The following is a 27933-nucleotide window of genomic DNA, read 5'->3' as shown; positions in this document are numbered from 1 at the left end:
GAACAATGGCTCGGCAGAAAGCAACAGTCAGCTGACGGTGCAGGACTGAACGCCTGGAAGCGCAAGTAGGGGGGCATGGGGGGGTGGACATTCCCAACACAGCGAGACTTTCATTATGGGACTTCATGTAACGGGGCGATTTGAGGGGTTTCATTACTATGATCTGACAAGGACTAGATGTTATTAAGCGTGGGTGGCTACACTGAAAGTTAAATGTAATGTGTATATGCGGGAAGAGGGGCCATATCACCCCGTGCATTTATGACATTTGTGGGGGGGGGAAGCACTCTGCCATGTTTGGGGGTGGGTAGTTTTGAATCCACGGGCTGGGGGGAAGGGTGGGGGGTTCGGGTTGAGGGGGGTGGTGGGGGGTGTTTGAAGGTTATTTGGTTTCTTGGTGGGATGTACGAGTCAATGATCCTAGGAAGCGATGTGATTGCGAAGCAGAGGGGGCGACCAATAATGGACAGACAGTTGTATCAGTTTTCTTCAACTGCAATGATCCGTTCGAGTGATGAGTATTTTGGGACTTGGGATGGGGGGGGGGATAGAGACAGGACACTTTCTGTACTGACCTGGAATGTTAACGGAATGGGGGACAAGATCAAGAGAGAAATAGTGCAACAATACTTGAAGCGATACTCTCCTGATGTGGTTTCAGCTGCCGGAGACACACCTTGTTGGGCAAAAGACTAAGGCCCTCACTAGGTGGAGGTATAAACTAGTGGTCCATGCAGATTATACATGGGTGGGACAGGGAACGGGGATTCTGGTTAGAAAATCCTTACCTCTCATAGTTTGAAAGATATGGGCGGACCCGGCGGGGAGATTCGCAGGAGTGGAGGCCCAATGGGACGGTAGAGCGCTTAATATAATCTCGGGCAAGGTAGCCTTAGAAGATCTTGGGGGGAGATTAACGGGACTCCAAGAAGGTGCGTTGATTATGGGAGGTGACTACAACATGACATTGGATGACGCGGTCAATCGCCATCCACCGAGATCACAGGCGAAATCCAATGTCTTGATGGCTGACTTTGTGGCGGCGCTGGGATTGGTGGATGTAGGTCGGGTGTTGCAGCCCACGGGCAGGCTCTTCACCTTTTTCTCGGGCATGCACCACAGCTTATCACGTATAGATTACTTCCTTACACATCTGTCATCTGTGGGCAATTTCGTAAAATCCCAAGTTCTGCCGAGGGGCATATCTGACCACTCCCCGGTCTGGGTGGAATATACACACTGGGAGAGGCAGGCACGTACCACCATCGTTATTAACCCATGGGTCCTACACATACCGGACATTAGGGAAGAACTCCGTAAACAAATGGAGATCTACTTTTCGGAAAATGTCGGGTCAGTCACATCCGCTCAGACAATATGGGAGGCATATAAGGTGGTTCTGAAAGGGCAGGCCTTATCTTTGAAGATGGGATACATCACTAAGAAGACTGAGCTCGTGGCGCAGGTGGAACATGATCTTCTTAACTTAGAGAGAGAGCATGCACAGCATCCTTCTCCTGATACGGCGCACATGCTTCTACTGAAGCAGGATGAATATCGGCTTAAAACCAGGGAACATATGGTGGCCAAGTATCGCCACACCCAGCATAGAATATATGAAATGGGGGATAGAGCAGGCAGGACACTAGCTTGGTTAGAGCGACGAGAACAGGGATCGAGATGGGTACACAAGCTGACAACGCCAGGGGGTGACGCGGTGTCACACCCACAGGAAATTGCAGAGGAATTTGCGGCTCACTTAGAAAAGGTGTATTCCCCCTCTACTCACTACGCGGCTGCGGACTCGCGTAAGCTTCTCCAGGATAGTAACGTGCCGGTCCTCTCGGAGGTGGATAGGGAGACATTGGATGAGGCTCTCTCAGCTGAAGAGATTGGCAAAGCTATAGGGCAGATCAAGTCTGGGAAGGCGATGGGACCTAACGGCATCCCAGTTGAATTTTAAAAGCTACTGCCTCCCGCACGATTCTGCATTTAAAGGCCATGTACGAGGAGAGTCTGGAGATGGGCCGGTTGCCAGTGGATCAAAGATTGGCTACTATTGTAGTAATCCACAAGACGGGCAAGCCGGCGGATGCCTGTGGCTCCTATAGACCGATCTCGTTGATCAATGTGGAGGCAAAGGTGCTAGAGAAAGTTGTGGCCAATAGGTCGGTGTCGGTTATTGAAACATTGGTCCACCCGGACCAGTCTGGGTTTCTACCTAGAAGAAATACGGCCCTCAATCTAAGGCGCATACATAACGTAATGGCATGTAGAAAATACATTGAGGAGGACGCCGCGGTGCTGTCACTCGATGCCTCAATGGTCTTTGGCTCCATAGAATGGCCATACATGTTTGAAGTCCTAAAAAGGATGGGTCTAGGTCCCAACTTTATAGCCTGGGTTCAACTCATACACAGATGTCTTGGGACAAAGGGCTGCATTGGAAATTATTGAAATTTCGATGGATTTAGCCTCCTTGGTCTTTCGTCAGCTTGTCGGAGCAGCAGTCCTTAGACGTCAGGGATGGTTGAAATCTACCACCTTTCGCCCTGAGGTCCAAACAAAGATTTTGGACATGCCATTCGATGGTGATATGTTATTTGGAAAACACATAGATGAGGATTTGCAAGAGATCAAAAAAGATACTGACACTGCCAGAGCCATTGGCACCTTGCAATATAGGAAGACTCCTTTTCGGGGATCTAGGGGCAGAGGATTGTAATCCTTTCGTGGTGGCTTTCAAAGATACCAAAACCAAGGCAATCCGGGAAGATATAATTATCAACAGCAGCAGTCCTACAGAAACCCTCCAGCTGCCGCTTAGACAGCAGAATAGAAGAAGTCAACCTCAAGGCAGGGATTCTGCTAGAAAACAGTGACGACTTCTTATCACCTGCAGCAGATCTGCCACACCTTATCTAGAAGATTCCGAATGTATCCCGACATCTCAACAATTGGAAAAGATTAACCACAGACAAGTGGGTCTTGGATGTTCTAAAATGTGAGCATACCCTGGAATTTGTCAATACCCCCTTCCTCATCCACCTTTAAAGAAACATCCTCCACATCTTGCTCTTCTCAGGAAGGAAGCAAAAACCATGCACTCGAAAGGAGCAATAGAGCGAGTGCCTCGCTCTCAAGTGGGGAAAGTGTTTTATTCCCGCTTTTTTCTAATAAAGAAAAAGTCAGGGGAATGGAGACCTATCCTGGATTTAAGATAGCAGAACAAATATCTTCAAAAGAAATCCTTTTGCATGGTCAGCTTGCAAGAAATCCTTCAGCTTCTGAACCATGCAGACTTCATGACCACATTGGATCTCCAGGATGAGTACTTCCACATCCCCATTCACCCCAGGCATCAGAAATTCCTTTGTTTCACTGTGGAAGGTGCCCATTTCCAATTCAAAGTTCTTCCCTTTGGCCTGCGCTCAGCCCTGAGAGTTTTCACAAAATTCCTGGCTCCGGTGGCAGCTCACCTCAGACTTCAAGGCATACAATTATTCCCTTATCTGGACGATTGGCTAATAAAGGCTCCTTCCTTTCGGCAGGCTTCTCGAGCAACGTCCTCATGCCTACAGCTATTTCAATCCCTGGGGCTGTCCCTGAACATTCAAAAATTAGTTTTTTGCCCTTCTCAAAGAATTACATTTCTAGGGGCAGTGTTGGATACCACCCGGGACAAGGCATTCTTGTCCAAAGAAAGGCAATCGCGTCTCATTTCTCTGGCATCAGAACTCCTAAAAAGAAGGTTCGCTTCTGTGAGACTCATCAAATCATTCCTGGGAATACTATCATCAGCAATTCTGTTAGTAGCTCACACCTGTCTAAGAACTGTGTTAACTTCCGCGTGCCCCGCTGGGTGCCGCTTCCACGCCCGTCCCAGGATTATCGTGAGTGCACGCTGCGGAGGGCCACCGCCCAAGAACTGTGGCCACTGAGAGTCCTCCTGCCATCCCGCACCTTCCCCGAAGAGCTGTCCACCGTGCCCCTTTATATCCTAAGTACCTTGTACATTGTGCATCACCGGGTCGCATAGACCCCGGCCCCAACTTAAGTTCGTTCCACCCGCACGCACAAGTGCTTCCATCACTCTTGAGACAAATCTGTAATTACGTGCATTGTGGTTCTTCAAGCATTCCTCAGTTTCATGTTTAATCTGTATAAAGATAACTATTTTTTTTATAACTGCTTGTGGTGTCTATTTTGTAGCGTCTTTCCTGCGTTATTGTGTATGGTCCTAAATGCTTCACACACTGCCTCTGAGACAGGCCTGTCTGCTCGTGCTACGTTACCACAGGGTTGAGCAGGGGTTATCAAAGGGTGTAGCCCGCTTACTCTGACTTAGGAAGAAGGGTCACTATTCAACATCTGCGCCAGCCACTGTCGACTAGAGGCCCCCATTTCTAACACATGGTGTATTGTTTATTCTGTTTCTTCATACTTGCTTCGTATGTATATTTATATATATACTTCTCTACATATGTTATAATGTTTCCCGTTATTTGGGTTGGAATGTTGTATTGCATCGCTGTATTGGTGTAACGAGGTATCTATTGTTTTTTCTAATGATACCCACTATACATCTAAGGATTTTCTACTGCTAACTATTCTGATTCTAAGCATGTGAATCTATGAAAGATATCCCAATACTGGATAAGAAAATGAGTTACTTACCTGTAACTTTAGTTATCAAGTATTGGTATCTTTCATAGATTCACATGCGACCCACCCTACTCCCCGGAGAGGCTTACCTTATTACCTGTACATATTATTGTCACTTGTGCTACGAAAATCTGATGGTTTGCCTCTCTGTGGAGGGTTCTAAGAGGGTGCTGCTGCCTGATTGGCTGGGTTCTAAATGTGGTTCTTTTTACAAAAGGACTATGATAGGCTAATGTAGTGACTTTGCTGTCCATAGGAGCCTATTGTATAATGTTTTTATGACTATTATGTATATGTTTTATTGTACCGCGAGACTCCCACCTCGTCGGCGGGATGATTCTAAGCATGTGAATCTATGAAAGATACCAGCACTGGATAACTAAAGTTACAGGTAAATAACTCGTTTTCATAGGATGATTGCCCAACGCCACCGCCCGGCCCCGGGCGACCACAGTTTCCTCTCCCAACACCCCACCCCTGAGAGCTTGGTGGTCCAAGCCTCAACGCCCAAAGACGCATTCCCTAACGCACCACCTGATAGGGAATCCAAAAAGCTGAACCACTTTGGGAAGAAGATGTTTTCTTTCTCCAGCTTGGGACTGCAGTCGGTAAACACTGCATGTCTGTTGGGCCATTACACCCACTCTATGTGTGATACGGTAGCGCAGGTGCTGCTCCAGTACCCGGAGGAGGCCCGGACCGTGCTCTCCCGCACAGTCACTGAGGGGAGAGACACAGCCAAGTTTACCATGCAATGTAGGCTGGACACCGCCGACTCACTAGGCAGGACAATTTCAACATCTGTAGCCCTTCAACGCTATGCCGGGCTGAGGTCGACTGGCTTTTCCGGGGATGTCCAAGCTACCCTTTCGGACATGCCCTTTGATGGCCGTCGCCTGTTCGGCGACAAAGCAGACAACGCGCTGGAACGCTTCAAGGACTCTCGGGCTTCGCCCCTTTGGTGGCTATGGAAGGCGTGCCCCACCAAGTTCCACCCAGAGCCACAGACCGGCGCAAGCTGTTCAGCCCCTGCGTGGCCTGGGACCCACAGTCGTGGGTCTGAGGGCCAGCCAGCGGGTCAGTCCACCACCGCCCCCTCTGCAGCAGCCTCCAAACCCTCCTAGTCTGACCTTTCAGGGCCACCAATTGCCAGTGGGCGGCAGGATTCGCAATCACCTCCCCCACTGGCGCACCATCACGTCGGACAGGTGGGTTTTGCAAATAGTCCGAAGGAGCTACTCCCTCCCCTTTGAGACTAACCCCCTAGCCATGCCACCTCAGTATCATCTCATGCCGTAGGATCATCCGGCCCTTCTCCAACAGGAATTTACGGCTCTCTTGGCCAAGGGAGCCATCGAGCGAGTTTGTGCCCCAGAAGTAGGTTGTGGTTGCTATTCCCACTACTTTCAAAGGCCTGCGTCCAAACTTGGATCTCAGGAACGTCAACCGATTCCTCCGGAAGGAGAAGTTCAAAATGTTGACGCTAGCTCAGGTCCTTTCTGCCCTAGACCCTGGAGACTGGATGGTAGCATTGGACTTGTAGGACGTCTATTTTCACATCCCCGTCCTGTCGGCCCACCAGCACTACTTGCGGTTCACGGTAGGCCACGAGCACTTTCAGTTTACCGTGCACCCCTTTGGCCTTACCAGCGCCCCTTGGGTGTTCACAAAGGTGATGGTGGTCGCAGCTCATCTGCGGAGATCAGGGTTTCCAGTCTTCCCCTATTTCAACGACTGGCTGTTGAAGGCAGGCTCGCCCCAGGCTGTCGTCTCCCACCTGCAGACTATGGCGGACCTTCTGCGCTGGGGTTTTCTATCAACGTGCCGAAGTCACACCTGAGTCCTTCTCAGAAGCTCCTCTTCATCGGAGCGGTTCTGGACACAAAGCAGTTTCGGGTCTATCCTCCCGAGCAGCAAGTCTGGGATATTCGGGCTATGATTCCGATCTTTCAGCCTCTATCCTGGGTTTCTGTTAGGGCGACCCTGTGGTTTCTGGGCCTGATGGCCTCCTGTATCCTGCTGGTGGATCATGCCAGATGGCATATGCCGGCTCTGCAGTGGGACCTGAAGTTCCAGTGGGCACAGCATCAGGGTAACTTGTCCGATTGCGTCCAGATCTCGGCAGGCACTGCACGCCAGTTGCAGTGGTGGCTAACGAATCGGGATTGGGTCAACGGCAGATCCCTCTCCCTTCCCCAACCAGAGTTCACAGTGGTGACCGATGCATCACTTCTGGGATGGGGCGGCCACATAGGGGAGGCGGAGATCAGAGGCCTCTGGTCTCCGGTGGAGTCCAGGCTCCACATCAACCTTCTGGAGCTTCGGGCGATTCGTCTTGCACACAAAGCATTCCTTCCCTCTGTCCGGTGAAGAGTAGTACAGGTGTTGATAAACAGCACCACTGCCATGTGGTACTGCAACAAACAGGGCGTGGTGGGGTCGTGGACCCTATGTCAAGAGGCTCTCCGTCTCTGGACATGGCTGGAACATCAGGGCATATCCCTGGTGGTTCATCACTTAGCAGGTTCTCTGAACGCCAGGGCGGACGAACTCAGCCGCAGGTGCATAATGGATCACAAATGGCATCTTCACTCAGGTGGCGCAAGGTCTCTTTCAGCAGTGGGGACAGCCTTGGTTAGACCTGTTTGCCACCGAAGAGAACGCGCAATGGCAGTAATTCTGCGTTTTGGAATTTCCAAGGTTGCACTCGCTAGGCGACGCTTTTCGTCGCGAGTGGGGTTGCGGTCTTCTATGTGCCTTTCCGCCTATACCACTTCTGCCCAGAGTGCTAAAGAAGATCAAGTTCGACCGGGCCCCAAGTCATCCTGGTGGCTCCTGATTGGGCACGAAGAGTTTGGTATCCCGAGCTGTTACACATGGGCATCGATCCTCCAATCCGACTGCCTCTTCGGGAGGATTTCCGTCGCAGCAGCAGGGTACGTTCCTCCACCCGAACCTGTCCAGTCTCCACCTCCTATCGTGGAGATTGAGCGGCGACAGTTGACCGTCTTCGATCTTCCTCCCGAAGTCTGTGATGTTATCTTGGCAGCCAGGCATCCCTCCACTAAGACGGTATACGCCCGCCGATGGAACACATTTGTGGCATGGTGCACATTAAAGGCTGTGGATCCACTTTCAGCCCCTCTTTCTAAGGTTCTCTTGTTCCTCCTTTCTTTGACCCAGCAGGGCACTCTAAAGGGCTACCTCTCGGCCATTTCAGCCTTTCTTAGGCTTCCTGATCACCCTTCTCTTTTCAAGTCCCCTGTTGTAAATCACTTCCTTAAGGGCATTACTCATAATTTTCCTCCTGTTCCCTTTGTAATGCCACAGTGGGACTTGAACTTAAATCTAACTTATCTTATGTGCACTCCCTTTTGAGTCGCTACACAACTGTCCTCTTAGGCTTCTAACCTTAAAGACTGTTTTTCTGGTTGCCATCACCTCTGCGTGCAGGGTGAGTGAGCTCCATGCTCTTTCTTCAAAACCTCCTTTTCTGGCTGTTCATCTGGACAAGGTTGTCCTTCGAACTCATCCAGCCTTTCTTCCCAAAGTGGTTACTTTTTTTCCACATTGGTCAAACCATCACTTTGCCCACCTTCTTTACGCCTTCGCATCCTTCTAATGAGGAAGAGAGGCTCCACCGCCTAGATCCAAAACGTGCACTTTAATTTTACTTGGATCGCACAAAATAATTCCGGGTGGATGACAAGCTCTTTGTTGGCTACGTGGGTGCTTAAAAAAGTCGAGCCATACACAAACAGACTATCTATAGATGGGTCATTTTGTTTTTAACAAAGCTTGCTATTCTTTGGAAAAAAGGAGCCTTCTGTGGGGGTCATTCCACCAGGGCAACAGCAGCTACCACTGCTTTGGGACGGGGAGTCCCCCCTCAACAACATCTGTCAGGCAGCGACGTGGGCATCTCTGCACACGTTCACAAAACACTACTGCCTGGACAGCTAAGTCCAGAGAGACAGCTTTTTTGGCCGTTCCGTTCTCCGGGACTTTCTGATGTGAACTTGGTTCGCAGACACACCTCCAGGGTTGGTATTGCTGGGGTATCTATTCACAAGGTAAGGAATCTATAACTAATTGTCTCTTTCAGATGAACAAGTTACTTACCTTCGGTGACGATATGTATGTAATAGACTTCTAGGGTTAAGGATTTCCTTTCAGGGCCCTAGTTTTGCTCACCAGTGGTCAGTGTCTTGCATGGCTCTGCACTTCTGGTGTGGAAAGTCGTGTACAGAATTGACATCAGCATGCGAGGGAAGCTTCTTAAGTAGCTACAGCGACGTCATCCCAGCCACCACCACGGTGAACGCGGAGCCGACCGACACCACCGTGGGACCCGCAGGGGTACTGCTGATGAAAAATTCTCCGGTTCCAATCTGACGCCTTGGGGTAATTCGCAAGGTAAGGAATCTATAACTAATCTATGTCTCTTACAGATATATCGTTACCGAAGGAAAGTAACTTGTTCATCTGGATACAATGACAGAAACAGCAAAACACAAGTCGGGCGGCACACTATTCTAGGCACAAATTTCTAGCCTATGTGTTTTAAGCCACGCCCTTAATTACATCGGCCACTCCCCTTTGAGAGACCTGCCAGGTTTTTCATCCCTGCCAGTGCCACTTCAAATGCACGATATCACTATGCACAATAACGCAGAGAGAAGCGATGGAGCAATGGAGAACAGGGAGCACGGAAACTCCACAATTAAAAAATCCGTTCACTTTGCGACAGTTTTGATAACTTGCCCTGAAATACTTATCCTAGAATTTTGCGCTCCTTTTTAGAACAAAATCGACAGACCAAAAAATGGCCGAAAATCACCCTAAAAATATCAAAGTGCGAAGGAAGCACACTCACCTCCACCTTCCAAAAGAAAAGCAAAAACAACTCTGCCTTGTTGCCAAGTTATTTCAATGCTGCCAACAACTCTGCCTTGTTGCCAAGTTATTTCAATGCTGCCGCCTCCACCTCACAGCTGGCTCAGACTACTGCTTCAGAGTGGGGTACCCCCAGCTTTCCTTAGACTCTTAAGTGAATTTTCCTCTTACAGCCTCTTCCAACTTGCCGGAGCCCATGTGGCCTCTGCGCACTCTGCTGCACGCCCTCCTCCCCTCGGCTATAGCGTGAATTCCCCAGAAATCATTTTGTAAGTGGGGAACTTATGGACTGCATTTAAATGTTGTAACATTAGAAAGTTTGCACGCTGTGACTGATACTCTGTGTGATATTTTGGTTAATATTTTTTATATTGAACCCTTGCTGTTAATTTGAATTAAAACTGTTGTGTACCACTTAAAATGTGCAACTATGAAGTGTTTTTATAGAATTTTAAATAGTTTTTTTCTCTTAACTTCTGCCACCCCCAGTTGAATAAGAAGACTAAATCAGGGCGGTCCTTAAATGAGGAATCAGGAGACGATGATGTAGAAAAGAAAAAAAAGGCAGCATTTTTTTCCTGGTCAAGAAGTAAAAGCGTTGGTAAATCACAGAAAAAAAAGGAGAATGGGGATTTCCAGAATGGTGAGCGAGAATTGGATACAGTCCAATGTTCATGAGGAATACTTATGTTTTCCCCTATAATGTGCTTTTTTCTTTCTATCAACTATCACAGAAGGTACTACTCTACTACCCTGAATGTAAAATAAAGCATATCAATGTATTTCCTGGTATATTTCTATTCTGCAAAAAGAACTATTGATGGACAGAATGCAGAACAATGTCATACATTCACCCCAGTACAGAGATCTGGGCCTAACTCCATCGTATTTTTGCTCACCATGCCATTCCAGTTTGGACCCAGGCATATAAATGTTAAATGTTGTAGACTTGTAAAGCGCACAGCTACCCCAGCAACGGGGTGTCCCGGCGCTGTAGACCGCTGGGGAACCCGTCCTGGCTATCCCTGTGAGATGGTCCCTTTCTGGGTATCTCCAAGGTGAAACCAGGCATCCCCGGCGTCTGTGGGGGGCCGTTGTAGAGATGAGGCAAGCTTAATGCCCAGAGTTGCCGAGTGTGTTCCTGGTTAGAGTGGGTACCGAGGCGAGAATTATCGAGTCCCTTTTGACCCTGGTTCACGACCCTGCCGCGTCGGGAATTGAACCCTGGTCCATGGCCGATTCTCTGCTTACGGGTCTGCCGCCTCTACCTAGTGAGCCACACCTCTCCACAGAGAAATGTAAATATGCAAATCAGTCTTGTCCCTGTGCCCAATGGGAACAGTCCAGCCCGAACCAGGCCATCTTGTGTGTTTTGCTGTTTGCCCTATGTGGGAAGGGTATGCCCAGACGTGGGTCCCGTGCTCACTACGCCACTGGAGTCAAGCTATCCTGGCTGAAGAGGGGTGAAACCCCGAAACCGGTCCTAGGATGCTTGATTCCGGTCCAGGGAAGACATGGCTTGGCAGTTCGGGCTGGACTGTTCCCATGAGGCACAGGGTCAAGACTGATTTGCATATGGCCATGTCTGAACTGGGGTGGCGTGGTGAGCAAACTAACGATGGATTAAACCCAGATCTGTGACTGGGGGTGAATGTTTTGCCAATGTGCAACATTCCGTCCATCTTCTTGTGTGTTTTGATATTCCTATTCTGTACTTATCAGTATCTCTACCACCTCTTGGCGACATCTCAAACTGCTTCTGGCGCTGGTTAATACAGAGCCTCCTTGTGTAGTGTGCAGCTTTCCATATGTTATATATGGCACATTCCTGTCCCTGTATGTATTAGTCTGTTTGCTCAGCAAATTCTGTAATGACTGGTACACGAGGATTTAGATCCTTCTAGGAACATTTTTGTTGGCTGTTATTCCTGCCCCCCCATTTCTTTTTTTCCCTTCTGATTAGGAAGCATAGGGAATGTTGTACTGTGTTAGAAGGATGGGCACCAAGACACATGAAGTGTAAAAGGTGGTATTTCTACTTTATTTACGTTAAACCCAATGGAGCAACAATGCTTGGCAGCAACCGGCATCTTCTAACAGAGCCAGCTGCACCTGGATTCAAACCACCACACCATACCTATCTTCTACCATCCCTTTCCAGCAAGAACAATCCAACCTTGGATGTCCACATCTCCCTCCTCAACCACACACTCCAATCAAGACCCTAGCCTCTATTTGTCTAAGGCAAAACTTTCTCCTTATACTTTATCAGTATTCTACACGTTCTCACCCCTATTCCGTCATTGGACAACCTGTAGGAAGCTGGCACTTAATATAGTACGCCAAAAAGAGGTATGCTGTGTAGAGTCCAGGTATCCCTTATAAGTGGACAGGGGCTCACTTTAACAATCCCAAAGTGCTGTATTTGTGGTAGTGTGGTTGAGCAGCATTAGGCTTATCAGATGGGAGTATAAGGCATTTGTTGCATACACAGTCAATAAATGATGCACACGATCAAGAAGGAGATCCACACCAATTTAGAAAAATAACTTATCTTTTTATATATATTTCAACATCAAGAATTTCGTAATTGGGTAAGTACTTTTCCAGTTAGTACTTTTAAAGTTTTCAGCAATCTTACCAAACAATGCACTTTTACGCATAATGCTTCCTATGGAGAGAAGAGCATTCAGTGCATATAGATATTTGCAGTAGGATTTCTAGGGTCCCCTTTAAGTCATGGAGTGTTAAGGGGCCAAGGTCCCAAGTTCCACCAGCAGTTCGGTTTTATCTGCCCTGGTGTGTCCATGTGCAGAGGTGTCTGACAGGTTGGTAGCCTGGCATGCTACACTGCTGGCAAAGATGGGGGCCACCAAGAAATAGGCTGCAAAGGGGAACAGGTCCAGGCGCACCCAACAGGGTGCGTAGTTCGTGAGGGTCCTGGGAGCAAGGGGTGACAGTGTCTTCGTGGACCCAGGCCGAGAAGCTCTCGGCTGGCCCTCGTGTGTCTTAGGCGGTATTGGTTCTCAGTCTAGGCCTGCACAGGGGAATAAAACAAGACAGTTGAGCTACTCTCGGTGCTGGCCTCTGCGGAGCTGACGTCCCTCATCGACTGGTTGGTTTTTGGATTGTTGGAGTCCGGATTGGACTCTAAACAAGCGTTGGTCATGGCAAGTGGTCTGGTACCCTGGGTATTGGTGCAGGGAGGCTCGTAGGGTTCCTGGCATCTCCAAACTTGGTAAGGAGATGGATCTGATCTCTTTCAGTATGCTGATCTCCTTCTGTGCGGCTACTGCGTCTGTGGATCCAGTGCTCAGCAGCTTCTATGAACCGGACATCATTGTTGGTGCCTGCAGGATGCAGGGGAGTGACTCCTCCACTCAAAGGGAGATGCTGGCTGGTTTTTGAAGTACTTGCAACCCTTCAACACTTTTGAAGGTTGCACAGCTGCATGATGTGTCGGGTCTTTGCAATTGTGAAATCTGGGGCGGGCATGTAGGGTTTGGCGAAAAAAGTCCACAGCAGTCTTCAGTTCTCATGTTGATGGGTTCTTCAGTATCCTCTTTTTCTGTAATCAGGTGAATCTAAAGTTCTGGTGTCAGGGGGGCACCTGCATTCTCAATTTAAAGAAGTCTGAGAAGTGTAGAGTAGTTGCCAATGGGCTGCTTACCCTTGGGGTCACTACGCTCCTTATATGACTACTACTTGTGGGACGTGGGCATAACCCTGCCCCAGTGTTCTTAATTCTGCTATCACCAAGGTGGCAGCATTTTCCTAGAGTGGGGCACATCAGACAGCTCACTTAAGGGGTGTGTCTTACCTGGCTCTATTATACGCCTCCTCGTATAACTAATTTCATGCATGTCCTGGTGCCAGATTGGCCTCAGGGCTGGGGATGGCAACTCCCAGGGATGCCAAGGTTGCATATCAATGGCGGCAGAGGCTTTGAAGCCTTTGGCCTTAGTATGCTGATTTACTAGCAATTCTGCTACAGGAGGTGTAAACACCTCCTGCCAGAGCAGTCATTGTGCCTGACCTCTAAGAGCGGGGCTCTCACCTCTTAGGGAGTTAGAAGCACATCTGTGGAGGCAGGCTGGACTGTACAAGTCAGCTAGCACACCAGAGGATTAGTAGGATACAGGGTGTACCTCTAAGGTACCCTCTGGGTGCATGTATTAATACATCTGTCACTGGAATCAGTGTGGATTTATTAATATGAGGTGTTTGGTAGCTCACACCTTTGGTTTCAGTGAAGCTGTCATGTAACTGAGGAACTCCAAATTACCAGTGCCCAGTACATATACTTAAGATGGCTTCCCTGTTCACTTGCAGTGTCTAAGAATCGACTTGGACATCACAGTGGCACATCTGCTCAGGCAGATATGTCCGCACATGTAATATAAGGCACCCTGCCTTTGGGCTGTAAGGCCTGCTGTGGGGTGACTTACATTTATTGCATGCAGTGTCTGCAGGCTTGGCAGAGGGGATGTGTGGCAGGTTGTGTTTTCATGTTGGCCTGCACCATTTCACGCACTCTGCAGTGGCAGTATGCTTGAGTGTGGTGAGGGGTCCCTTAGGGTGGCACAATACATGCTGCAGCCCTTACGGACCTTCTTTAGTACCCATTTGTAGGAAAGTGCCCCTTTTTGCATGGTTACCCCCCACGTTTTGCCTAATGTCTGATGCACGTTGACTATTTTCCCCAAAACTATACCTTTGTTTCCACAATTGGCACATCTCTGGCTCACATATAAGTGTCTTGTAAAAGGTACCACTGGAACCAAGGACCTTGCGACCAGAGATGGTCTCTAAGGGCTTCAGCATGTGTTGTGCCACCCTCAGAGACCCCTCACCTAACACATATACACTGCCATTGCAGACTGTGTGTTTTGGTGCAGACAAAATTTAAGACGTGGCACACATGCCTGTATGCCATGCCTAGAAAACACTGCCTGTGACATAGCTAAGTCACCCTTCAAGCATGCCTCACAGCCGTAAGGCAGGGTGCACTATACCACAGGTGAGGGCATAGCTGCATGAGCAATATGCCCCTAGAGTGTCCAAGTCCATTCTTAAACATTGTAAGTGAAGTGAAGCCATGTTGAGTACATGGGCTTGGAGTTTGCCATTACGAACTCCATGATGGTTTTATCAAATTTCTCAGCATAATAAACCCACACTGATGACAGTGCTGGATTTATTACCAAATGCACTCAGAGGGCATCTTAGAGATGCCCCCTGCAAATGATCAACTCCCTAGTGTACAGCTGACAAGTCTGCACAAGCCTGCCACACTCAGACATGTTTCTGGCCCCCTGAGGTGGGAGTCTTTGTGCTCTCATGGGTCAGTAACAAAGCCTGCTTGGGTTGGAGGTGCTTCTAAACTACCCCCAAGCAGGGACAGCATTCAGAGTGGTGAACCTCAAAGGCTTCCTGCCCTTTGTTATGCTAGCCTGGGCCTCTCCAGCTAGTGGAGATGCCCGCCCCTCTGACCAAACCCAACCTTTGGCGGCAAGGTCGGCTGGAATATTACTAAGCAGGAGAGGTGTGTCCCCTTTCTTCCAGGACCACCCCTAAGGTGTCCCTGACCGAGATGACCCCTCCTTAGAAAATCCTCCATGTTGGATGAAAGAATTTTAGCCAGTCAGGTTTGGGAATTCCCCCCTCCCCAAAGAGAGGAGACATACAAAGGGTGTAATCACCCTAAGGGTAAGTAGCCCATTGGCTACTGCCTGGCAGTACCTGTAACCCCTAAATGTAGTATTTAGGGGCATTCTTGAACCTTGATCCTCAGATTCCTGCTACCTAAGAAGAAGGGCGAAGATGACGTGCAGCAAAGCCTGAAGACTACTGACTTGGCCTCAGTCCTACCAGCCTGTACCCAGCTTTAAAGATTCTGCAAGAAGACAACGCCTGGTCTGCGGCCAGCAACTTCCAGAAACCAAAGGAAGACTGCCTGCTTTTTAACAAATACCAGATCTGTCCGAGACAGTAGCCCTATCTCTGAATCCTGCTGGAACCGCAACTCCTGCCTACTCCGCCCCCGACTTCCACAGCCTGAGTCTGAGTGGCTCGCCTATCCAGTGAAGTCTCCCCAGCGAGCCTGACCTCGAAACCATCGGTGACTGGCCTCTCCTGGACTCCACGAAGACACCTGTAGCCTCATCTCACAGGGTCCCCCTTACTGGTTCCGGTAAAGAAGTTCTGACATCCAAAGGCACCCCTGTATTCTCAGCCCCCTGTCTTCAGGAAGACCAGCCGACAGAGCCCAGGCATCCACCGACACCTCTTGTTAACTGCTCAGCTGTTGGTCTCCTGCTTCCAGCCTCCTGGTTTGAGCCTAATGCCTCTTTGTCCAAGATTCCCCATTCACTTGCATTGGGCGCCCAACGCTGATTTGCACCATGCACCCTGCCACCCCTGTGTCACTGGTGGTGACTGCGTGGTGCTGTCTTGTGGTCTCTCCTGTGCTTGTATAAACCCCTGGGGCCTGTGCCCTGCAACCGCAGGTACCTACCTGAAACCAGCACCTCTTGTGGGGATGTATGACGTTACAACGCATGCTGTTACAACGCATGCTGTTACAACGAAAGTTTTACAACGCGAGTGCATTGACAACGCAGGACATTACAACGCAAGTCTTTACATCGACTTGCACTAGATGGCGTGCTAACATTAAAAAAGTGTAATTTACTATTCCAACTCCAGTCCATGTAACAGTAGGGAAGGTGTTGGGATAGTACACTACACTATTTTTAATGTTAGCACGCCATCTAGTGCAAGTCGATGTAAAGACTTGCGTTGTAATGTCCTGCGTTGTAACAGTTTCGTTGTAATGGTAGTGCGTTGTAAAAGTTGCGTTGTAAAGGTTGTTCCCCCTCTTGTGGTTGCCCTCAGTCTCCATTGACTAACATTGGGCCCAGTTCACCTGACCTCCCCAGTGCCGCCAGTGGTGCATTACCTAGCTTGACCTGACCCTTGCCCAGTGTTGGTCTAAAATTCCCAAGACTGGCTCTGTAAGTCGAGTACTTACCTGTAAATATGCATAGCTGTTTGTTTGAAGCATATGAGCTGCAGATCACACACTTGCATTAGATCACCATCTGGTCTTGGGCTCGGATGCTTGCACCTTGTTGTTGTCTTGGAAGAAGTCTTTGTAGTCACGAGATGGGCGACTCCTCCCTTGGACGATAGTGCGCATGGGCATCGACTTCATCCTTAGATTGTTTTTTTCCGCCATTGGGTTCAGATGCAACTTTTGCGCTCCAGTTCGAAATCTCCATTTCAAACTTTTTCGGTGCGCAAAACTTCCACAAACTCTTCGGATTGACTTCAAACATCATTCGATGCGCCTTTCATAGGCTCAATTCCGGTCGTCGACGCGGGCCACTGGGCCTATCCACGCCGTAAGGCCTACGGCTCATGGAAAGGACGCCATTCAAAAAATGCCCCCAGTTTGGAGCAAAATTCCCGCACAGTGACCATCACAAGGTCTGCAACCTGTGCCTCTCACCTGAACACGAGTCCTGCTGTCCAGCCTGCGCATCCTTTCGATCGAAGAAGACTATTCGAGATCGAAGGGCTCGACGTCACATCATGGCGCAGGAATCGGCTCCGGAACCAGAGGACATCTTCGACGAAGGCCCAGATGTCCCGGAAGAAGATTCCGAAGATCTCGAAATCGTGTCAGAGGCAGACGACTCGGACGACCCCATCACTCCTGGTCAACAAGTGAGTACTACTGCCCCTACCCCAACCCCACCACCAAAACCGAAGGCACTGGTCAAGACTTCGCCTGTGGGCCCCAGTCGCGACCGAAAATACACTTCAGAAGCCCCGCCTCCAGGCTCGGCTCCGAAGAAAAGAGACAAGCCTTCCGTAAGCTCGGGACCGAGCAAACCTCACGTAATCGTCCCGCCGGCACCTTCGGCACCGAAGCCAAAGGAACACTCTGCTGCGAAATCGGTTCCGAAGCCTTCCACCTCCAAAGACAAATCGGACCCGTAAATCTCGAGGTCCGTAGACAAGCCGGCTTCCAAGCCTAAAGATCCTGCTTCGGCTCCGGAACCAACACCCTCGGAACCAAAATACAAGCCTAAGGACTCTACCACGCCTCCTAAGGCAGAAGACCATAAAATTCAACACCAGCCACGCTCGGAACCGTAAAGATCGGCACTGAAGGCGGTTCCCGAAGAAGAGTAACTTTTTCACCCGGATACTGTCGATCCTAAGCAGAAACAGATTTATATTAATCCTGAAACAGGACATGTCACAGCTGTGCCACGTAAGAAGAGTAGGTTAGACACAGCACCTGCTACTCCAGTGCCTGTGAAAAAGGACTCTGCTACATCACCTATGCCTCCCTCTTCTCCTGTACTTCCTTCTAACCCACCTCCTCTCCCTAATTCTATTACACCACCTCTTCCTGTAACTTCTCCACCACATACACCACCTCCAGATGATGATGATGACCAAGGGGTGGGGGTTGACCCAAATGACCCGTTCACAGATCCAGACGACCCACCCCAAGATGATTGGGAGTACCCTGTCCCAACAGATCTACCAGACCTCCCAAGCCCCCAGCCATACCCCTCAAAACCATCTCCCCCAGACGATAATATTGGTTTTGGACAATTGCTTAATAGGGCTGCCGTTTATCACGGCGTCTCAATGCACTCAGACACAGCAGAGGAGGACTTCCTTTTGGACACATTCGAACAGTCCCAAAAGACAGTGCAAATATTGCCAACGATCAAGGGAGTCATTAAGCATGCCCCTGAAGTGTTCAAAGATCCCGTACGTGCCAGGATTCTTAACCCTAGAATCGATAAGAAATATAGACCTGCTCCTAATGACCCTGCTTACATTAAGGGCCAGCTGCCTTTGGATTCTCTAGTAGTTTCCAACGCTAGGAAGCGCGCCAACTCGCAAACCTCCGGGGATGCGCCACCCCCTGATAAAGGATCCAAATTACTGGATGCTTCTGGCAAAAGGGTAGCTGCGCAGGCAGCCAATCACTGGCGCATAGCCAGCACTCAAGCACTGCTGGCTAGATATGATAGGGCCCACTATGACAAACTGGAAACCCTATTACAGCATTTGCCTGACCAATATAAAACCCAAGCAAATTATCTCATCCAAGAGGGAAAACTAATTTCAAACGCGTCAATTAAATGCGCAATTGATGCGGCAGACACTGCCTCTAGATCCATCAATGCCAGTGTACTCCTTAGACGACATACCTGGCTGCGCATTTCAGGCTTTAAGCAGGAGGTCCAGACTACCATCCTTAACCAGCCGTTCAACAAGAACAACTTTTTGGCCCGGCTGTAAACACTGCACTTGAAAAAGTGAAGAAAGACACTTGTACTGCTAAGTCCATGGGAGCGTTACAGTCTCCACAAACACGTGGCTCCTTTCGTCGCTCCTTCTATAGAGGAGCCTCCAAAAACATGGGCACAGACACCTCATCTTCGTTTAAAGCCACTACACAAACATCCCCCAATAGAGGATATTTTAGAGGCGGATATAGAGGGAATAACAAACAAGCATTTGCAATGCAATAGGTCTCGCATTCACGCGAGTTTGAGCCATTGGCATTGTAATTGACAATTACTTTTATTTATGTTTTGGTTTTTAAAACATAAATAAAAGGCCTTGTCATTTACAATGCCAATAGCTCTAAATCTCGCAATTGCGAGACCTATTGCATTGCAAATGCGTGTTACAAAATGTGACGTTTACTGCACACATTTTAAACATTCTGCCTCCACCAAATGACGCTGCAGGACGCCCGGGATATAACGTATGCTGTCTGCAGAGACAAAGACATGTGGTTTGTGTGATATGCAACCCAACCCAAGCCTAGCTGAATACAGTGTGGTTTATCAGAGCCATATATTTTAGCGTGCGCGGTTCTGCTGCAGTCCGTAATTTGAAGCGGAGGGATGTGCTACTCAAAAATGAACGCAGATGGAAACAAACGTATACACTGCCGAATAGCGACACAGACAAAATCGCAAACACTCTGGTACTATGTAAAGCTGAAACCAAAGGCATGCGCCTCGCCACAAATAGAATGCCCATATGCTGTTCACGGCAAAACTACAAAGAATGCAGAACCCCAGGCTCGACAAGCGGCTCACATCTCCTCGCCTATGCAAAAAAAAAAATAGTAAATAAAAACCACAGAAAGAAGAGCAAGTTGGGCGCGAAGAGACTTACTCAAGTTCGTCGGAAGGGTCGGCGATAAGTTTGATGATGTCTCAAAATTAAAAGACTGCATGTCATGGCTCAATACGTGTTTTTGTTTTTTTAAATCTTAATTTATACTTGTTTTCCATCCAATATAAATATGCCAAAGCTGGTTTAAGATAGTGAGTCGATATCATAGGCTTCAATTTAAGAAACAAATATTTTATTAAAGTGATGACACCCTAGATACTAGTAGCCACTGGGGAATACAAGTCCCTGCAGTTGTTTAACAAAGGGGGATTTCTTTTTCAGCGGCTGTGTTGTGAAAAGCTAAATGCAGTCTCTCAAATTGAAGGTATCCAATGTCTGGAGCTGGACCACCCAATATCTTGTACTGTGTGGAGGGAGCATCGTTATTTTTTGGGAAAAGCAAAGACCAGCAAGACAGCTAAAGCTATCTTTAGGCCAGATATAAAAAAGCAATCATAAGAGTGAACAGTTATTTTCTCTTTTAGCCTGTAATTGTACTTTCGTTGATGACATTTCTAGAAAAAAAACACTCACTTCATTGCACAGTGTGTTTTGCCATTCTATGAGAAACAAAATACAGTTTTTTCTTTTTTCTCGGACAGCCATCAAATAAGAAATATTCTGTATTTTTAAAAGAGCAACAATTTGGTCCCAGGGTGACAGGTGTGGTAAGATGAAGGCAAACTCTTTAAGCTTTCTCTGAGTTTTAAGTAGATTTCGTATTTCATAACTAACTCAAGCCACATCTAGGAGTGTTTTTGGGCTAAAAGATGCTGATGGATTTACCCCCTTATCCCTAACCGAAGACATCCTGGTGAGTCTAAAACCCGGACCAGCTCGTCTGTAAGCAGATATTGCTTCTAGGTGAAATAGTCCAACCATATGTCCTCATTTTCCAAAGTAGTTTTTTATTGTAGCGTATCACTCTTGCTTTGTCTTTCTAAAACGGGAGAGGAGTTGGCCTAACGGCTAGGGTGGTCGACCTCGAATCGGGGAACCGAGTTCAAGTCTCGGCAATGACGCTGAACATCCTGTGATTTTGGGCAAATCACTTAATCTCTCTGTGCCAAACAAAAATGAATGTGTCCTCATGTAACGCAACTGGTGCTATGTAAAGCGCTCTGATACCAGATACTGGGTCAAGTTCGCGCTATATAAAAGTACTAAAAAGTTATCTTTTCAAGAGTTTGCAAGATGTTGTGCTGTTGTGTTTACATCTATGCCAACGTTGTTTTGCAGAGTTAAACATTGTTCGTTACTAAGTTATATGTTGTCTTTGGGGCTAAATATGAAAGTGATATTGAGTGGCGAAGAGGCTTGCAGGGTCTTGCTGATGCTCCGATACTTTCTGATATCAAAAATATCCTGGTGAGGATGCAACATGCAACAAGGCGCTATCTATCTCGAAGGCAACCTGGAATCTGTATTTTAGTCGCTTGTTCTCTTCCCTGGAAAGGCTGGCTCCCCTTTGACCCTGGTGACCTATCGCGTCCTTAGTGTCTGTAGGGGCTTATCTGATCCCCTACCCCCTTGTACAGATGGAGGGAGGGGGGCCGGTAGAGCAGGGGGTGCGGGGAAAGCGGAAACACACAATGGAGAAGAGGGGGCTAAATAAGACGGAGAGAGAGAGAGGTGGACAGCGAGACAGAGACAGCACATAGAAGAAAGAACAATATTCACAGAAGAAGAAATATGTGCAGACAGACAGCTGGGGAGGAAATGGAAAGAATGAGTAAAAGAAAAAAAGAAGTAGAATTAATAGACAGTGGTTGGGAGAAACAGAGAGATGGAGACAGCAAGATTGAGAGAGAAAGAAATGGAGGGAAATATGAAAAAAAAGCTGCAAGAGATAGAGAGGCCAGAGAACGAGGCTGGGGAGAGCGAATGGTACAAACAAACAGAAAGTGGAACGAGAGGAAGAAGAGGGCAATGCATGTAATGGAATACGTGGCAGGAGGGAGAGAATAGGAGAGGATGTGATCCGTCGGCTGCGCTGCCGCCTCCTGAATGTGTAATGTAAATACGGTGCTATGTACAGCGCTCCAATACCTTCGGGTCGAGTTGGCGCTATATAAATATGCAACAAAAAAAACAAGACAAGCCTGGCGGAGCGTGGCGCGCACGCTTGGCGGGGGAGCGCATTCCAGGCGGGGGAGCGGACCCTTTGAAGTTAGATTGCCAAACGGATTGCATGGCGGCACGATGCACGTTATTGTGCGCGTGCTCGCATGCAATCCGCTTTTCGGAGCACTTTTGGGAGCCCCTTACAATAGTCTCGCTTTGCGATCGCTTACGCGATAGCAAGGCGAGACCTAAAAAGGAAGAGGCCATACAAAACAGTGATTTCCCTCCGCTCCCCCCAGACCATTCCACTCCAGTCGGGGGAAGATTATTACAGTTCCTGCCTGTCTGGAATTCCATCACAACAGACAATTCCGCCCCCCCCCCCACACACACACACACACACATACCACCCAAGCAGCGTCCAATGTCCACAGATCATCTCACGCTCCTAAAACAAGAGGTTCTCGCACTGCTTCAAAAGCACGCAATCGAGCCCGTTCACTTACAACATCAAGGAACAGGGGTTTACTCGCTGTACTTCCTAATACCCAAAAAGGACGGGACTCTAAGACCGATACTCGACCTCAGACCCCTCAACCTAGACATACACTCGGATCATTTTCATATGATGATTCTCCAACAAGTGCTTCCGCTGCTACAACAAGGTGATTTCCTAGCCATACTAGATCTCAAGGGCGCTTACTTCCACATTCCCATACATCCTGCTCACTGAAAGTATCTAAGGTTTGTAGTGGACGGACAACACTATCAGTTCAAAGTCCTTCCATTCTGAGTCACCACCGCACCCAGAGTATTCACAAAATGTATTGCGGTAGTAGCAGCACATCTGAGAAGAAAACAGATCCATGTCTTCCCATAACTGGACGACTGGCTAATAAAAGCCAAGTCATTCAACCAATGTGTTCAACACACTCACCACACTATCCAAACATTACACAACTTGGGATTCACGGTCAACTACACCAAGTCGCATCTCCAGTCCTCTCATATACACCAATATCTGGGGACCACAATAAACAGCTTGACAGCTCTAGCATATCCCAGTACAGCCAGGATAGCCAGTATACAAACCCTCATCACAAAATTTCAAGCCCAACACTCTCTCTCAGCCAGAGTGTTCCTTATGCAAGACTTCAAATGTGCCCCTTACAGGAATGTCTAGCACATCAGTGGAATCAGGCTCAAGGGCAACTTACAGATCTGGTGTTGGTAGAAAGCCACACACATCGCTCTCTGCAGTGGTGGAACACAAAAACTTGTCCAAAGGGCGGCCGTTCCTCGAACCTGTTCCACAGATAGTACTCACCATAGACGCATCACTCACAGGATGTCGAGCCCATTTCCTCGGACATACAACCCAAGGCAAGTGGACCACTCAACAAAAAGTGCTCCACATCAATCACCTGGAACTACTAGCAATATTTCTAACTTTAAAATCATTCCAAGTACATGTACAAACCAAAGCTGTCCTGATCCGGACGGACAACATGACAGCCATGTACTACATACAAAAACAAGGAGGCACACACTCTCTGCAGCTGTCCCAGCTCGCACAGAACATTTGGAGATGGGCCATCCCTCAAAATATATATCTACTTGCTGAACACCTTCCAGGGGTTCACAATCCGATTGCGGATCTGTGAAGTCGACAGATACAACAGATTCACAAATGAGAACTACATCCCCAGGTTCTTCTACCATTTTTCCAGATGTGGGGCCAACCAGACATAGATCTGTTCGCAACACATGAAACTGCAAAATGCCCAATCTTCGCCGCCAGGTTTCCACACCCATTGTCCAAGTGCAATGCGATATGGATAAACTGGTCAGGCAGATTTGCATACGCTTTTCCGCCACTCCCACTGATTCCACTAGTGATACGCAAGCTCCGACAACAGTCTCTCAAACTCATCTTAGTAGCTCCCACATGGGCACGTCAGCCGTGGTTCACAACACTGTTGGAACTCTCACTAGTTTTGCACTAAAAACTGCGCTTGTCCCCATCCCTGCTAATCCAGAACCATGGAGAGATCAGACATCCAGATCCAGGTCAGCTGAATCTGGCGATCTGGCTCCTGAAGTCCTAGAGTTCGGTTACCTTAACCTACCACTGGACTGTATGAACATCATTAAAGAAGCCAGACGCACTACTACTAGAGCTTGCTATGCTGCAAAATGGAAAAGATTTGCCATTTACTGCACCAACAGCCATATTGATCCACTGGATGCCTCCATCCAGAATATCATTTACTACCTACTGCATTTGCAAAGATGTAATCTAGCATACTCATCCATACGTTTACATCTAGCAGCATTTGCTGCTTATCTGCAAAACAGACAACACATTTTAGAGTCCCTGCAATTAAAGCCTTCATGGAGGGCCTGAAAAGAATCATTCCTCCAAGGTTACCACCCTCTCCAGTGTGGAATCTAAATATTGTTCCTAACAGGCTCATGGGACCCTCATTTGAACCTTTACATAAATGCGAACTGCAGGTCCTCACATGGAAAGCAGCTTTCCTTATTGCCATAACCTCTCTTAGAAGAGTAAGTGAGATTCAGGCTTTAACCATAGAAGAACCATTCTTACAATTACATCGTAACAAGGTGGGTCTCAGACCAAACCCAATATTCCTTCCTAAAGTCATCTCTCCATTTCATCTTAACCAATCAGTGGAGTTACCAGTGTTTTTTCCAAACCCCGACTCCGTAGCGGAGAGAGCTCTACACACCCTAGATGTAAAAAGAGCCCTACTTTATTACATTGATAGAACCAAATCCTTTCACAAAACAACTGTTCGTAGCTTTCTCCCCACCGCATAAGGGTAATCCCATCTCCAAGGCGGGGATTGCAAGGTTGATCGTTAAATGTATCCAAATATGCTACCAGAAAGCCAAACGCACATTGACAATTCCCCCTAGAGTGCATTCCACACGCAAACTAGGGGCCTCTATGGCATTCTTAGGGAACATCCCCTAGGAGACATTTGTAAGGCAGCAACATGGTCTACAACATACACCTTCAGTAAACACTATTGTGTTGATGTGCAGGCCAAGCAGCAAGCTTCTGTGGGCCAAGCTGTTCTTAAAACTCTCTTTCAAACTACTGCAACCAATACAGGTGACCACCGCTAGGGGAGATACTGCTGTACAGTCTATGCAAGTGTGTGATCTGCAGCTCATACGCCTCGAACGGAAAATGCTACTTACCTGTATGCATCTGTTCTTGGCATGTAGAGCTGCAGATCCTCACACGCCCACCCACCTCCCCGGGACCTGTATCTGTTCCAGTTCTGTCTTACTTAGATATACACACATGGACCTCCTTCTTTCTACTAACTCAATCATTTCCCATCATGGCAAAAAACAATCTAAGGATGAAGTCGATGCCCATACGCACTATCGTCCAAGGGAGGAGTCACCTATCTCGTGACTACAAAGCCTTCTTCCAAAACAACAACAAGGTGCAAGCATCCGAGCCCAACACCAGATGGCGATCTAATGCAAGTGTGAGGATCTGCAGCTCTACATGCCAAGAACAGATGCATACTGGTAAGTAGCATTTTTCTCCTCCCATAGGATTGCATTACATGTCTTTATATTTGCAGTGTCTATCTTTTACATTGCTAAGTTACTGCTACTGCTGATTAACACCACAAAGTATTTTCAGTATCACTGTAAAGTATTCTTGTTGCTTTTGCAAACACAGTCCTACTGTACACACAGTGGCAATAAATGAGACACACAATGAATACATCCCAGACCAATTTATAAAAATAATATTTGGTTATATTTATTTTGTAGAACCACAGAACTTTGTCATAGATAAATACGTTTTTCAGTAGAAGTACTTTCCAGTTTTAAGAAATGGATGCTTAGTGCAGTTTTCAGACTTTGCAATGTTAACCTGTGGGAGGAAGAAAACATTCAGCATACAAAAGGATAATATCGACTTACAAGATCAGTCTTCAGAAATTAAGGTTAGTATTGGAAAAGGTTCAGTTCTGCACCAACAGTGCACCACCAGAGACACATGGGTGGCTGAGTGCAGGGTACAAGTTCGAGGTCATGCGCCCAGTACAAATCGATGGGGGTTGAGGGCATTCGAAAATCTCCACCCAGGAAAGACATTGTTCTCGGCCTCAGAGTGCACAGGCATTCTCCCCATGAGGTCCGAACACTGGCTGGTGGTAGCAGGCTGCATCAGGCCAGTCTGTGACCACAATAAGGATTGGTAGGTATAAGGGGACCCCTCTAAGGGGTCCTCTGTGTCCATCTTTTAATAAATCTGACACTGGAATCAGTGTAGGTGTATTATGCTTAGATGTTTGGTACCAAACATTCCATATTTCAGTGAAGTAATCGTGGAGCTGGCGAGCTCGTAATAACGAATGTCCAGCCCATGTACTTACAATGGCTTCCCTCGTCATTTACAATATCCAGGAATCAACAAAGATATTGCAGGGGCATATCTGCTCTTGCAGATATCCCCTCACAGGAGATATAGTGCACCCTGCCATAGGGCTAAGACCTGCTAGACGGGTGTCTTACCTATATCTTTTGCAGTGTTTGTTGGCATGGCACCCAGGGATGTGTGCCATGTCGACTCTTCAGTTTGTCTGCACCAAGGCACACAGTCTGCAATAGCAGAGTGCAGGGACTTGGTGAGGGGACCCTAGCTATCACAATTTGTGCGGCTGGCTACCCTTGTGTTCCCTCTTCCGTGCCAATGCCCTAGGTACCAAGGGTGCTATTTACTAGGGACTTACAAGTGAGTACTTAAGTGGTGCCAATTGGGAAACAAAAGGTACAGTTTAGGGAAGGAGCTCTGGCACAGGGACCTGGTTGGCAGGGACCCTGTGCACTTCCATTTGAGGCTACATTTAAAAGCCAGGCAAAAAGTGTGGGGTGCGGGCCTACAACAGACACACAGTTTCCTACTTTACTGCACTTGTTTGTAAGTTCAATGTAGATCCAGTCTCGAAACATAAGCAAGGATACAGCTATAAAATTAATTCCGAGTGTATGAATTTAGAAAAGGTTCATGGCTCACAACAAAATTGTTACTTACCTGTAGGAGTAGGTTTGCAACCTGAACATTATCTGGATTCACGTGCGACCCACCCACCACCCCGAGAAATGGGGTGCAACATGAACAAACACATCTGGACTAAAAAAGAGATGAGTGTCAGGACAACAGAAAAACATATGAGGACAAAACAAGTGTCCAAGGAAAAAAAAGAATCTGAAGGGGGCGGACATGCTACCAAATGGGAACAGACGATGCCCAACCACTAGATGGTGTATAATGCAGAGCACAGAAAAATTCTTCAAGCTGCAGAACTACCCCTACAGTTAAGTAACCATTTTGTTTGAGTCCTCTGGTCCCCTCTGCTCATGGGACACAGTCCTTCCGGCAGTACTATCTTGGCGGACTACACACATGTGCAAATTTGTCCTTTTGGCAGCCTAGATCCCAAAATGTCCTGCTGCGGTCCCACGGGTAACAGCACTTTACACCTGGATAATGCATTACCCCTTAATGGTAACTCCTCTTTAGCTTTCCATAAGCAACACAATTCCCATGCAGATAATTCTCAGACTGCCAACCATCAACTAAAAACATTTCTCACCAGTGACCTATAACTGTCACTTTGCATTGTCTCATGCCACTCCGTCTCCGTCATGACACTATCCTGTGTTTTGTAACTTTTCTTAACATTTTCATTTGTTGCAGCAACCTCGCACTGCTCTTCACCATCCATACTCTATTAACCATCCAACCGCAGTGGTAACCTTGACAGTCCATCAGCTTGAACTTCCAACTTCCCTCAGACATACTCTGCAGAATGACACACTTGTAATTTAAGCGCATATCTTGCCAGTCTTGGAGATATTGAAAGACCACCACCTGGTACTAAAAAACTCACCAAGGGTTTGTGGTCTGTTTTCAGCAAAAATGTGGTTCCCCACAAATGTTCCAAAATGGCTCAATACCCACGTGCATATGCCAGCAATGCCTGTAAAATCATAGAATTGTTTTTCTCTGCTATACGCAGGGCA

General features: G+C 47.8%; 1 protein-coding gene across 4 annotated transcripts in view; it reads left to right on the top strand.

Annotated features, from left to right (window-relative positions):
- The window catches only part of RGS12 (regulator of G protein signaling 12), an 881248-nt gene that overhangs the window by 584242 nt on the left and 269073 nt on the right, over nucleotides 1-27933 (top strand). For all 4 annotated transcript variants that reach the window (XM_085642496.1, XM_085642494.1, XM_085642495.1 and 1 more), the window contains one exon: nucleotides 10051-10204. In XM_085642496.1, the coding sequence (XP_085498622.1) occupies nucleotides 10051-10204 (154 nt within the window). The remainder of the gene's footprint in view (nucleotides 1-10050; nucleotides 10205-27933) is intronic.

This window comes from Triturus cristatus, chromosome 2_2 (genome assembly GCF_964204655.1).
Source record: "Triturus cristatus chromosome 2_2, aTriCri1.1, whole genome shotgun sequence".
Classification (NCBI taxonomy): domain Eukaryota; kingdom Metazoa; phylum Chordata; class Amphibia; order Caudata; family Salamandridae; genus Triturus; species Triturus cristatus.
This window is presented reverse-complemented; position numbering and strand designations above follow the sequence as displayed.